Source organism: Tenebrio molitor, chromosome 3 (assembly GCF_963966145.1).
Source record: "Tenebrio molitor chromosome 3, icTenMoli1.1, whole genome shotgun sequence".
NCBI lineage: Eukaryota > Metazoa > Arthropoda > Insecta > Coleoptera > Tenebrionidae > Tenebrio > Tenebrio molitor.
The window spans coordinates 985,420-999,796 of record NC_091048.1 but is presented as its reverse complement, the minus strand read 5'-3'; the positions used below and the strand labels follow the sequence as shown (position 1 = coordinate 999,796).

General features: G+C 39.1%; 1 protein-coding gene across 4 annotated transcripts in view; it reads right to left on the bottom strand.

Annotated features, from left to right (window-relative positions):
• The window catches only part of if (inflated), a 79,713-nt gene that overhangs the window by 810 nt on the left and 64,526 nt on the right, over nt 1–14,377 (bottom strand). For 2 of the 4 annotated variants that reach the window (XM_069041545.1, XM_069041549.1), the window contains exons 6-17: nt 7,593–7,641; nt 7,340–7,417; nt 5,268–5,656; nt 5,115–5,217; nt 4,821–5,058; nt 4,608–4,774; nt 4,402–4,556; nt 4,114–4,346; nt 3,665–4,063; nt 3,399–3,613; nt 3,238–3,338; nt 15–3,185 (exon numbers count right to left, since the gene is read on the bottom strand). In XM_069041545.1, the coding sequence (XP_068897646.1) occupies nt 15–3,185; nt 3,238–3,338; nt 3,399–3,613; nt 3,665–4,063; nt 4,114–4,346; nt 4,402–4,556; nt 4,608–4,774; nt 4,821–5,058; nt 5,115–5,217; nt 5,268–5,656; nt 7,340–7,417; nt 7,593–7,641 (5,298 nt within the window). Of the gene's footprint in view, nt 1–14; nt 3,186–3,237; nt 3,339–3,398; nt 3,614–3,664; nt 4,064–4,113; nt 4,347–4,401; nt 4,557–4,607; nt 4,775–4,820; nt 5,059–5,114; nt 5,218–5,267; nt 5,657–5,739; nt 5,968–7,339; nt 7,418–7,592; nt 7,642–14,377 lie in introns of those variants that run through there. The other 2 variants (XM_069041546.1, XM_069041547.1) reach the window with 2 other exon arrangements.

The window sequence follows — 14,377 nt, the reverse complement described above, 5'->3', positions numbered from 1 at the left end:
TTCAAAGCTAGTACTTCTCGCAGTACTTTCGCGTTGAGTCTCCCTCTCAACGCGATGGTCAACGGTTTGTTGTACTCCAAGTTCTCTATGGTACACCTCATGTAGACGCACGCCAAATTAGTACAAGGAAATTCCTTCCTGATGTCTCCGATCGAGGGATGCGTGTCTCCTATTATCTGTCTCTTCCTCCGCCCGTGGTGCCAGTTCTTCGACGTGGGGGCGGCAGTGGGGACGTTATCTCTCTCGATGTTGTTGTAAACTGGCGGTACTTGTCGCGTCTCCGACCAATGGGACTCCCCGGCCCCGTGATAGTTTCCTCCCAAGTTGGGATTTAAGTTACCCAGATCCAGAGCAACGGTTGTGAAGCCTTTACCTTGCGCGGCTCCACCCAGACCGTCCACCGATCCCTGACGGGACCTGTCGTAAGTCCCGTAAGTCTTGGGGTCTCGTGGAGTTAGACCGGGTTCAGGGTTCGCGTAAGTGTCTTCGTTTTCGTCCACGTACTCGCTTTCATCGTAAATGTAGGACTGGTTGTTGTAGCCGTAGCCACCTCCGTAGGCCGGGTTGTAATTGACATTCGATTGGGTACCACCTTGGTACCGAGACCCACCAGTCAAAGCACCTTGAGGTACATTGTCGCAATCTATCCTCGTCCTCTGTCCGTTGACTGTTTGGAAGCACTCCCTTACAAAAGTACGATCCGTTTGGAACCTGACCTCTGACGCACAATCCACTTCTTGCCATTTGTTGTCGACCAGAGTGAGACATCTCTGCAAGATGTCTGGTTGGACCGGCGGCCTCTGTCCCGCCAATTCGATCTTGGGTAACCCACTACAGTCCGCATTCCTCCAGTTACCAGTACTATCCATGTCCAGACAGAAGTACTGGATCCTGCCTTCGTACCGTATCGCAACTCTGCGCAACAACTCCACCAGATTTATTCCTGCCAAACTAAAACTGGCTCCACAATCGACTTGTTGTCGATTCTTGAAACATCGATAGAAGTAGTTCCGATTGTTGATTGTTTCGAAGCGGTACCGCCCTATAAAGTGCGTCGTGTCTTCTCCAGATTCGAAAATTTGGACTATCGAGAAGTCGTACTGGGTACTGGTTCGGTACACTCCTGTGCTGTTCCAATAGTGCGTCCCGTTCGATTGCCAGAAAGTGACATCCGTTTTAAAGTGAATCTTGGGAACGCCGACGCAATCCCTAGTCATCAAATTCCCGGCGAGGTCGGTTTCCAGACAAGTGTACCGAATATTTCCGTCTTGGTGCACTCCTGTTCGTTCCAACAACAAAGGAATGTTCACGGTCGAGAAGGAGAAGCTGTCTCCGCAATCGACTTCTTCTTCTCGTCCGCCCGTTCTTCGGAAGCAGCGATAGATGTATTCTCTTCCGTTGATTTCGCGGTAGTGGTACCCTCGTCCTTCGAGCAGTCTCCTCAAGCTTTCGCTTCCTGGGAAGATCTGGACAGTCACGCCTTCTCTTCGACTCGTTCTGTACACCCCCGTGTTGTTCCAATAGTGCGTGTCGTTGGATCCCCAAAAGTACTTCCTCACTTCCGTTTTGAACTGGATTTTGGGAACAGATCCACAATTCCCGCTCCTCAGATTGCCTTCTTCGTCGGGTTCCAAACAGGTGTACCGAATGTGACCGTCTTGCTGCACGTTAGCTCTTTCCAGCAACCAAGGAATGTTCACGCTCGAGAACGAGAAGTTGTCTCCGCAATCGATCTCTTCTTGTCTTCCGTCGATTCTTCTGAAGCACCTGTAGACGTACTCCTTTCCGTTGATTTGTTGGTAGTGGTACCCTTGACCTTGCAGCTGCCGCCTCACTTCTTCTCCACCTGGAAAAACTTGCACCGTTGTGAAGTGTCGTCTTTGGCCCGTTCTGTACACCCCCGTGTTGTTCCAATAGTGCGTGTCGTTGGATCCCCAAAAGTACTTCTTGATTTCCGATTTGAACTGGATTTTGGGAACCGATCCACAATTCCCACTCCTCAGATTCCCTTTTTCGTCGGGTTCCAAACAGGTGTACCGAATTTGACCGTCTTGCTGCACGTTAGCTCTTTCCAACAACCACGGAATGTCCACGCTCGAGAACGAAAAGTTCTCTCCACAATCGATCTCTTCTTGTCTTCCGTCGATTCTCCTGAAGCACCTGTAGACGTAGTCTTTCCCGTTGATTTGTTGGTACTGGAACCCTTGACCTTGCAACTGCCTCCTCACTTCTTCACCTCCTGGAAAAACCTGGATCGTCTTGAAGTCTTGGCCTTGAGCGGTTCGATACACCCCAGAATCATTCCAGTAGTGCGTATCATTTGACCCCCAACTGTACCTCACTATCTCCGTTTTGAACTTGATCTTAGGTACGTTGTCGCACTGAACGCTGCGCAGATTTCCTCCGGAATCGGGTTCCAGACAGGTGTACCTAATCTGTCCCTCTTGCTGTCCAGCTTGTTCCAGAAACTTGGACACGTCGACTTTCGAAAGTGACAATCTATTGCTACAATCCACTTCCTGTTCCCTTCCGCCCGTTTTTCGGAAGCAGCGATAGATGAAGCTTTGACCACCGATCTGTTGCTGGTGGTACTTCCCACTCTCCAACTGTTTCACCATGTTTTCTCCACCCGGGAAAATCTGTACTGTCACTTCTTTCTCTTCTACGAACGTGTTCACTGGAATTTTGGGTATCGCTCCGCACTCCACCTTCTGCCAGTTTCCGGTGCTGTCCGATTCTAGACAAAAGTACCGAATGTCACCCTCTTCCTGGTAGTACGAGTTCGCTTGTTGCAACAACGATGGAATGTTCACTCCAGAAAACGAGAAGTTGGTACCGCAATCGACTTCTTGTTCTCTTCCGTTGGTCGACTTGAAACAGCGGTAGGCGTAGTCTCGCTTGGCAATCTGGAGGTGTCTGAAACTTTCACCCAATTGGACGTCTTCTCCAGCCTCGAAGATCTGCACCCTTGATATTTGTTCGTGGGTCTTGTTCTGGCGATGCTTCATCACTAAAGAACTATCTCCAGAGCCACCCACTGCTTCGTCGATCTTTTTGTCCCCCTTGACGATGGTACCACCCTGTATGACACCCACGCGATGAGATGTTTCGCCTTTGTCGCTCGACGATTCGGTGGTCACGTCTTTGAGGTACAACTCCCAAATCGATTTCTTTCTAGATGGTACCTAGAATTAGATCTTGGTAGAACTTCGCATTTGAAACTCGAAACCAGCTTACTTCGAAGTCTCTGTAGTTGGCCGGGATTGGCCCGCACTTGAGGTTGAGATTCTTGGTAAAAGAGAAATGTGGAGGGTCGACCAAGTAGAGGAAGTCTTCGCCTAGAATCGACAAACACAAGCTACGTTTCAAATTTCTCTGAGAAAAAGTGAAAAACTCACCGCTTGCAGTTGTGGCAGGCCACACGAAGTATATCTCCGTTGCCTTGATGGTGGTCTTGCCTCCGTTCTTCAACTCGTACACGTGTATAACTTGTGGTCCTATAACCTCTTCGGACAGTCGATCTTCGGGTTTGCTAAGATGCGTCTGATTGGAGATGTCAGCAGCAAAGAGCGAGGTAGCCGGGTTGAACAAAACATCATTCGGTACTGACCACCTGAAGGTACTAGTTTAACACAAATCAAAACTCAACACGACGGACAAATACCCTCGAATCTCTTGAATGACGTTGTAGAAGATCGACACCCCAACTGTTTGTCGATTGTCAGATTGAGTTTCCGGCGGTTCTCCGTTAGTACTGTTGACAGACACTTGGAAGGTGAGTTTGGGTGGCAACTCCTTCGAATAGTCTGGCTGCCAAGACAATTTGAACCGAACCAGCTTGTCCTGCGGAATCGGATTGCCGATGTCGCACTTGATGGTGGAGTTTTCGGAAGCGCTGCACAGAACGTGAGATTCCACTTGGTCGTCGGTACTAGTACCATAGAAGAGACCGTCTGGATATTTGACTTCGAGGACAGCCTCGAAAGCGTCTTCTCCCGTGTTGGAAACTTCAACATTGAGGTAGAGATTTTCACCAGAGTCCAAAGAGTACTGCCTCACACTCCTGCAGGTACGACAATGAGACCACTCGTGATAAACGAGGGGAAAACTTACGGATAAACTTTGAGGTTCAAGTCTGGAATGCAGACGTCGTCGTCGCCGCAGTTCTTGAAGATGATAATGGTGTCTTTCTTGGACGGAGGTGAATTCAAGTCGAGGACTGGAGTTAGGATGGAACGAGGGTCTCGCGGGAGCTGCTGCAGGTACGCAGGCGCCAAGTCTGCGTCGTCCCGCATCCAGTACTTCGCCTCTACCACCAGGCTGGTCAATTTGTCGCGAATGTCGCTCTGCCGAATTATTTTTTGTACAACTGTTTCACACCACAGAGTCGGAAGAACTCACCCTGACGTACACATCTACGGGATCAGCACACTTGATTTCCACCCCTCTATACAGAGTAATTGTTGTATTCTTCCTGTTTTGATTCTCATCGTCGACAAATCCCATTCTCGAGTTTATCAACTTCTTCGTGTCCAAGATGTACTCGACTCCCAAATCTGAAACGAAACGATTCTAGTGGAGCTTTTAACGAAAAAACTCAACAGTACTCAAAGATGCAGGAATTCCTTTGCCAGAGTAGTTGCTGCAGAATTGGATTTGCGTTTTGACAGCTCCGGTACCATCAGATAGATAGTAATCTGGCTTTCTTATGTCTACTGTTTTGTGGCTGGTCAAGAATTTGACAGATGCTGCGACTCTGATGACTGGTCGCGACCTGCAACGTGACCGGTCAGGTTTGGTTGTTTTTGTGGTGGTACTACCTGAAGAAGAAAGCCTTGTTGGACAAGTACGCCCCTACGGCCATGTCTGGATACTGATTTCCGTCCAGATCCAGTCCTCCGGTTAGCGAAAAACCGAAAGTTTGAGGGGCTCGTGACGGTTGGGGAACGATGTCTTCAGCCAAGATTACTTGAGAGTACTTCTTGCGCACTCCTTTGGCCGAGCCGTGGTAGATGTAGACGGCGCCTTTGCCGTCGTAAGGTGCCCCAACAGCAAAATCTAGACCAAAACGTGTCTCAATTCAACACTCTTGGCGTTTTTTCCTTGGTACTCACCTCCATATCCGTCCTGGTTGATGTCCCCCAACGACGCCAGCGCTTGCCCAAATCTCGACCTGGACTTGAACCCGTCGATAACGTAACTCTCTTCAAATTTTCCCTAAAACTCTACAGTACAACACCTCCACTCAAACTCCACCGGACTCAAACCTTGCCGCTTTGGTGGTAAATCACGTAAACGCGTCCCACATCGTACTCCTCTTTGTTATTCTGCACCGTATACATGGGAGCCCCTATGATCAGATCCAGTTTGCCGTCCCCGTCCACGTCCGACGCCGCCAAAGCGTACCCGTAGTACGACCCGATCTGATCACTCGTGAAATGATGGAGGAAGTTGGTCAGGTTCCAGGTGAAGAGTAGTACTTTGCCGCGGAGATTGTTGCCTCGAGGCATACCGACGGCGATACCTTCTTCGCCGTTGCCCAGAAAATCGCCCACGATCGTGGAGTAGCCCATGTAGGAGTCGTCGTCTTTTTCTGTTCCTTCAGTGGTGGAGAAGACGGCGGGGCGAGTCTCGAGACTCTGTTGGTGGACTTGCCCTGGAAGGAAGCTTCTGAGTAAGCGAATGAGCGAGCGTGAAATGGGGCGAGTTAATGGTGGGCTCTGATTAATGGTTGATTACCTTGACGGGTTAAGTAAATACCAGCACCGTTTAATTGTTTGTTGGGTGGTGGTGACGTTGGTACTGTTGTTTGTCTGTTAATGATGGTTGAGAAACGTGGAGGTTTGGGGGGCGACATTTAATGAAAAAAATTGAGGTGAAGAAGCTGACGGTTAAAACTGTAAAATTATTATTTAATAATGAAGCGAAAAAATGTGTTGAATAAAGTTAGAAAAAAACAAAAAATAAAAATCCCAGTAAGCAAATGAAAATTTTATTTAAACGTAGAAAATGTTTTAAATCAATTACCTAATAATAAACCATTTGAAATGGGTTAAACCATTTTAAAATTAAAATCGTGTGGTTCGTGTTTAGACAAAAGAAGCAAAAGTTCTGTGACAAAATAAAAATGACACCGTTTTTGAATTAGGTTGTCAAATAAAAAAATCTTCAGTTAGTAATTTTTTTTTGAGAACGTAAAAAATCAAAATTGCATTGTCAAATTGAGAAAACTAAGACATTTACTTTTGTGGTGGGATTCGAACCACAACCCATGACAAATATTATTAATAATAATAAGTCAATTAGATAATTTGCAATAAACTGACATAACTGATGACAACCACTGACATAACGATGATATAACCCTAGTTTTTTCATTTTCCACTAAACAGCGTTGCCAGATGTAATTTTAGGTTAGAATGGAGTATTGTTTTTTTTTATTTTGTCACAGACTAGAGAAGAATAACAAAAAAATAGGAGAAAAGGGTGCAAAAAATTTTAATCGAAGAGTATTGCTAACGTAAGAAAATGAAAATATAAGAGCTGCCAAAATTTTGACGAGACAATAATTAATTACCGCTTGTAAATTAGGACAAAAATTCTCCAATGGAAAATAAAAAAAATTTAAATATAATTTGTAAAATATTACAGTCTTATTTTCCACTTTTGTTACAATATTTTGAATTTTTTGTTTGATAAAAAATACTAACTTACTAAAAAAAAATAATGTATGAAAATTCTTCACAAGAAAATAATTAAAATGATTAAGAGATTTGTCAAATGTTTATTATGTCGTCTTCAAAATGTCAAATCTTGATTAGCGTTTGTTTATGGGGGGTGCTTTTTCAGCTTGCCAGCAATAAGTAGGTACCAACCTCAGCAAAAAAGCCAAAGCGACAACCAAAAAACCTCAGACATCCACGTCTCTCGCCTGATTTAATAACATTAATAATCTAATTAATATGTTACAGAAGCGTTGCTGTCACGAAAGCCGATCCCTCCGCTGAAAGTGGCGCCTGAAAAACGAATTACTGTTCCCCAGCGGGTGGATGATTCAAATGTCCCACCCAAAATGACGGTGATGTGGCCCCTAATTCGCCTTGTTAATGCATCCGCTCCATTCGATTTTCGTAATCGATTTAAAAGTTAAACAGTTATAATTAAATTCGATTAATTGTAATTAATTTGAATTATGCATGAATTAGTAGAGCGACTCTCACTTTCCTGCACCGAATCGCTACAACATTAATTGATTGTTGGTTATTTTGTGAGAGATTAATGTATGTCGTAGCTTGAATTTTTGTTGTTGTTGTTTTTGTATGTTTTATGCTTTCAATACCTTCAAGGCCGTACGTCGCAGAGAATAATTCAGGTTTAAAGTCAAACGTGGCATGAGCATCGACGGAATACATTTGTCCTGAAACACACCAATATGTCCAAATGTAAACAATATCGAATCAGTTTCAACATTTAAGAACTAAGACTGGCGCGCTACTTCAACTAGAAGCCTGTAAAACAACAGAAGAAGCTCAAAAGGGGAAAAAAAAACTAGAGACACTGACAATTGAACGAAAGAGAAAGCTCAGACTTACCTTGCCAATACCAGCTGCCTGGTGAACCGATAAAGAGACGGTCTCCGGCCTGAAATGGAAAAGAGATGACGTTAATTAATGTCAGGTGGAATTCTTCGGATAAGAGACGAGCCCCTCAAGATCACACGACGAGGAAGTAATGAAAGAGCCGCTGGGTTCGTCGGTAAACCCATTTTTCAGGATCCGTTTCAGTTCAGCAGTTTGTTAAGTGAAGTTTTGCTAAACTCTGATTCATCGACTCTTTCTCCAAGTTTATTTGACTGCACCACCCAGGCTAGTCAGTTTTTGATACAATATAATTTTCAATACTCGAAGACCTTGGAATTAATTATGATGATAATCGATTAAGCAATAATTACTCACTATTTTCTAATCGGTTGGGTGTAAAAATAACCATCAGAATTGAATAACAATAACAACCACCAATAGTATATTAAAGAACGAGTTTTATAAAGGTTGATTTGGCGCACGAGTCCCAGGTGTAGATAGAATTTGCACCCTTGTTTTAATTTTTAAATAAAAAAATTAAATTTTCAAATTCTAGGGAATTTTGTATTAATTGGTAATTCAAGGTAACGGATGCAACTACATCTGCAACATATGTTAAAAAGTAGAGTTTGAACATTAATATTGGAAGTTTTTTGGTGTAAATGACAACAATACACTAAAATATTGATAAAAATTTTCTTAAAGATCTATTAAACCACGAGTACTTTAATAGATAGCCATAAACGACTCTAAATTGAATACAATAATGGACCTATTAGAAACGCAAATTCTAAAAATCACGTTATTCAGTTTTGCGCTACACTCGTAGATCCGCATGAGCACAAAAATTGAGTACGCCACTGACAGCACATTAGGAAGAATAGTAGATACCAATATTTAAAAGTTATCGAGTGTAATGCAAAAAAGGTGCAGATTAGTTGCTTTCAAGTGCTACCTTCGACTATTGTTTGTTTGGAATTTTGCGTCTCAGTGTGTCATTATCATGGAAAATTATACCAATAGTGCAAAATGACCAATATGGTACTTTGTTACGGAAGTGCAGATGGTGTTGCCTTAAAGACACAAACTTTGAATCGCGAAAAGTTTCCGACGCGTCATGTTCAGCATTCGCAAACATTTCTGGCTGTTGTACAGCATCTACGGGAACATGGTACTTTTCGACCGAGAAGTGTGGACAGAAGCCAAGAGCATACGCCACAGGTGTTAGACCTAAAAACCCAAATTCTAGAGACTGTCCAAGAAAACTCGTTAACAAGTACCTGGCAGTTAGCTCGTGAATTTCAGGTTTGTCAGTTTGTGGTATGTCGCACAGAGCAAGGGTTGCATCCCTATCATGTTCAGCGAGTGCAAGCATTGAAACCAAACGATTACATTCGCCGGTAAGAGTTTTGTTTGAATGGGTCAAAAAAGTGCGTCGATCAACCTGATTTTTGCGACTAGGCTTACATATTTACTGATGAAGCGGGTTTTACACGTTACGGTGTTTTTAATATTCAACAGCACAAATCCGGGACGATGCAGTAAGTTTTGAAAAAGTTCAGGACAATCTACATCAAAGGGCACAGGCGCCCTACATCAGGCCCGACATTTTGAACAAATTTTCTAATTGTAAGTACGTTACTGTTTAGCTATACTTTTTGCTTTGACTTTTCCTTTCACTTGGTCTTCACTCTTAGTTTTCTTACACGTTTTTGCGGCTGTCTATTTAAAGTGTTTTTCGGCTATTTCATTCATATTTAGTAAGGTTTTGTCATTCTCTGTTTTTAAAGGGTGTTTGCGGCTATTCTTGTTTCGATTCTTTGGAACTTTCAGAAGCCTCTCGTTCGGGCTGGAATTAAATTAAATTGGACTTTATGAATTTAAAATGGTTAACCATATTTTCGGTTTATTCACTTATTGTAATTGAAGACACTATGGTTTACATATTGTAGTGCATTTCAATTTCACTCCGTATTTTGAGCTGTTTTACTTTTTGTAAATACCAGTTCTAGCTACATATTGAAATTTCAACGGTTTTAAAGGTAGGTAAAAAGTTTAAAATTTCAGGACAAATCAAAATTTAAAGTCACTTCGGTCTGTTTGTGTTAAAAAATTAACTAACACGCAGTTCCCTGAAGTGTCCCAGAAAGGGACTAGTGCTCTGCATAGCACAGTTGTTACATTACCTGCTTATAAATTAGGTTCATTGTTCATTCCTTTTCGATTTAGAGTTTAAAAAGGAATTATTTAATAATGGAACAACCACAGAGATAAAACAAATAGATGTCAATGTGAAAAACCAACAGATAAAAATGTAAAACTATAGTATGATGAATAGTCTTTGACTAGTGCTCCGCACGCTTCGCAGAATTCTAGACAAAAAAATATTCGTTCTGATAAAGATTTACAGAACAAAATTATTTCGATTTGTGTTTTTTATTGCCTGTTTAGGACAAATTGATATTTTGAAGCAAAAACCACATTTTTTGCATATTGTAATGAAAGTGGCACTTTTTTACACGAAAAATCGTAGTGAAAGTACCGTGTGAGCAACAAGTACTGATTGAGTTGGCAATAAATTCTGGTGATTTTTGGTGACTTTTATGTCATGTTCCAACGAGAAAACCATTTTATTAATAAAAGATTACAAAAACCAAGAAGCTTAAATTTGAAATGTATACCAGGTGTCAATATTGTCAATAAAACAAACCGAAATAGGTACAATTCAGTCTTGAAAATTTTATGTAAAATTTTTTTTTGCCAACTGTAACAGTTATTGTTGCTCACCCTGTAGTACTTTTATGCATCATTTTATTCCATCTCTTTGGAGATGATTGTCAAAGCATATCTATGTATTTTTTTTTGTAATTTTTCATAAATCCTTTGGACCAAATTTCTCAACTTTTTTCGATATGCAAAAAAATAATGTGTACAACACGTTATGAAAGTCTCTTTGTTTCGCTTATTTGCTTGATTAATTCAGGCTACGCCCTCGTTAATCAAACTGCGAATTCATTAAAAAAAGTATGACTTTCATAACTGGTTGTACAAATAACTAATTTAGGTATTCATTTACATGTAAGTTCTGACCATTGGGGTAATCGTTTATCTGTATCAAAAATCACAATAATTTAGCTTTTTTTTTATTGAAAAATTAAAGTTTTCTTACATTTTACTTGATTGTAACCTCTTTTAAAAATTACTAGAATTTTTAAATATACACAGTATGTATTTAACCCTGCTCCATGCTAAGCCCAAAAATCATACCAAAATTTAACAACCCCTTTTGAAACACGCCTTGGGTTTTCTAGTAATTCCTCGGTGGTTCCAAATGGAACCAGTAAAATTTTAAATGTTTAAATAATTCAGAGAAATACGTTCGCTTTAGAATAATATAAAATATCGGCTTTTTTCCTAATTTATTATACCTAAAATTCAAATAAAATAATATTAAACACATATTAATCATTTAATACATAAGTCAATTTGAATCGCTGGTAGATACGTGGGGTAAAGGGACCCTGGATGGAGGCACCACCAACAATTATTAGAAAAACAATGTAATTGTTTTGAGTTGTCTCACTTCTCATCACTATCATGTGATGATGTATATCACCCAGAGCTTCTAGAAACTGATCCTTTATGTTACTATTTGAAAAGGTAAAACATAAAGTTAATTCCAAACCAAAAAGTGGCGTTCGAAACTCAAGTACCTACATATATGTATGTATAACCTCATTGTTATTTTTCGTATCCCACCTCCACCCGGCGGCACGGCAATTTTGCCGGAGTAGATACACTATTACGGATAATACTATCAAGTAATAGTGCAGTGCTTATCAACATGTTATTTATTACTTTGTTCAAAATTTTGCTTGTGGGTATTATTAGTACACCTATCTCTGCATCTATAGGTATAAATTCGGCTATTAGCAATGGAGAGTTCCTTAATTACGGGCACTGGTTGAATTTCAGTTTTGAGCTGGACTCCATTTTGTAAACTGCTTTAATAAATTTTCTTTCCATTAAGAACATCTGGAATTGGCGGAGTTTTTGCATCTCCACCATACTAACACTAAATTTTCTTGCCATCTTTCAAAAGATAAAACAAAATAATACAGACATCTTCACCTCAATTTCAAAAAATAATGCAAAATTAATAATGTTCAATTTCACTTACTGCTTCAGCTAGTCAAATAAATATCGCTTGAATTAAAATCGCTTACAAGTTCTACTTATGTTTATCTGCGATTTTGAAGAATTCTTTAAAATCGCAATATTCTATTTACTATTTTGGTTACTCACACAAAACAGATCAGTATAACACCAACGTTGAACAACGTAGAAGTAACTTCTACCACCCAGAAATAATTCATTAATAATTCCATGTCGTTTTGGTTTATTCATTCAGTCAACATAATAATAATTATCATAAAATATAAACGTACGTTCTGTGTACGAATTAAAAATTGTTTGGGTTTTTTTATTAGTAGGTATACCTAACTCATGAACGTTTCCAGAATATGTACTTCATTTGAAAACTAGGAAAATCAGTGAAATAATATTTATTTTCAACCATAATTACAACTTATATGTATATTATAATTAATTATTATCAATTATAATTACAACTTCTCCAGAAGATAGATTTGAAAGATTTCTTTTACAATTGGTAAATATTCAAATATTCATTTTGGATCCCTATATCGTTTGTCATTTATATTCATTATCTAAACCCATTTATTTTTGAAATACAGTGTGAAACAAAAGTATCAAATATTGGCTGTAACTTTTTAATTTGACAATTTATGAAAAAAATATCTAATATAAAAGTTGATTGGTGTATTATCCTGCATCATCTGGTCTTTCTAGTTTGTTCCTATCTTCTTTTGTTTCGCTACTATGGCAACCAACTTTGGTTTTTTAAATAGCACCTATACATTTTTTGTGTGATTTTCAAACAAGCGTATCTTTCTGTATTCATAAATACAGTTTTGCCATTATGGGGAAAAAGGATAAAATTAAAAAAAAAAACAAAGGTGATAAAATTAACTCACTAAGTAATAAAATGCAATATCAAGAATGTTGACAATTTTTGTTGAACGTCATGCATGATAAGAAACCAAACAATTTTTATATTAAACATTTTTTTCATAATTTTTCAAATTAAAAAGTTACAGCGATTTTGGTAAATTTGGTTCTAAAAACCCGTCACGAAGCTTGATTGGTTAAATTTGGTTGTTCTGTAATAACAGGTCTATTTGTGAATGCTTTAGTAGTTGTTGGCATTAATTCATATTTTAATCGTTCAGTTAAAAAATGGGTCAAAAAAATCACACTAGACTATTTTGTTGTCATTTAATTCAAAATTAAGATTTTTGACCGCATTTTCCCTCACACTTCACCCTGGAATTCTTGGGAGACCATTCCCTAACAGCAAATTTTTCAAGGTTTTTATTTTCGAACAATTCTCTCTAATACTTATGTAGTATTATTAGAAGAATCCTTTTAATACAATAAACTATTGACAGACTTTATGTTTATATTATTTTTTTATTCAAAACTATTTATAACATTCATTTGTTTTTATAGCAACTGCTCACTAATTAATATCAAATATAAATTTAATATTACAACAGCCCCCCTTAAATTTATTTTTTCTTTATTCTATATTCTTAATGCCGGAATTTTCTAAGCAATAGTTATGTTTGAATTTTGATAGGGGCTTCGTTAAAAAATCGGCGACCATTTCACTCGTTTGTATGTATTTAATTTCTATTTCTTTTCTTTGCAATATTTCTCCTATAAAATGATGCCTGATATCTATGTGCTTGGTTCTGGAATGTTGAATTGGGTTTTGTGCGAGGCTCCTTGCACCTTGATTATCGTTCATTATTTGAATTTGTTTATCTATGTTCAACACCTCCTTTAAAAATCGTCGTAAATAGATGGCTTCTTTTGTTGCATCGGATAAAGCCATATATTCTGCTTCTGTACTTGAGAGTGCTACTGTTTGTTGCTTTCTTGCTTCCCAGCTGACAGAACAATTTGCAAAAATAAAAATATATCCTGTGTAAGATTTTCTGTCGTCAGGATTCGCTCCCCAGTCAGCATCTGCAAAACCAATTATATCTTCAACATTTTTTTCGTAAACTAATCCGTAGTCCCTAGTTCCTTTTAAATATCGTAGTACTCTTTTCGCAGCAATCCAGTGTTCCTTTCCAAAACACGTATTATATTGACTTAAACAGCTTACGGCATATGAAATATCTGGCCTTGTTGAAACTGATAAATACATAAGGGAACCAATTAAATTCTGATATGGACACCTTGTCATCTCTTCTTTTTCTTTTTAAAGGAAAATTTGATCCAAGAAGTAAGAAATGTATTTTCGTGGGTTATTCAACAGAAAGAAGAGCGTATCGAGTGTGGTGCCCCGATTCTAAAAGAATTTATGCAACAAGAGATGTAAAATTTGTAAATAATTTAGAAGTAAAAGAACAACCGATGCAGGAAGAATTTACTTCTGAAGATATTATGAAGAAAGAAAAAGAAGTTGAAATATATTTGAACAATTATAGAAAACTTGAAAATGAAAATGAATCAATAGAAAATCAACCAGAAAATGAAGAAACAGAACGTGAAGCTAGTAATAATGAGAATCAATTAGAAGATCAAACAGAAATAGACAAATTGCAAGAAAATTACAACGAAAGAAGAGAAGTAGAAACAAGAGAAAAGCGAAAACCTGGAAGACCAAGATTTCTTTATACAGGAAAGAAAGGAAGACCTAAGAA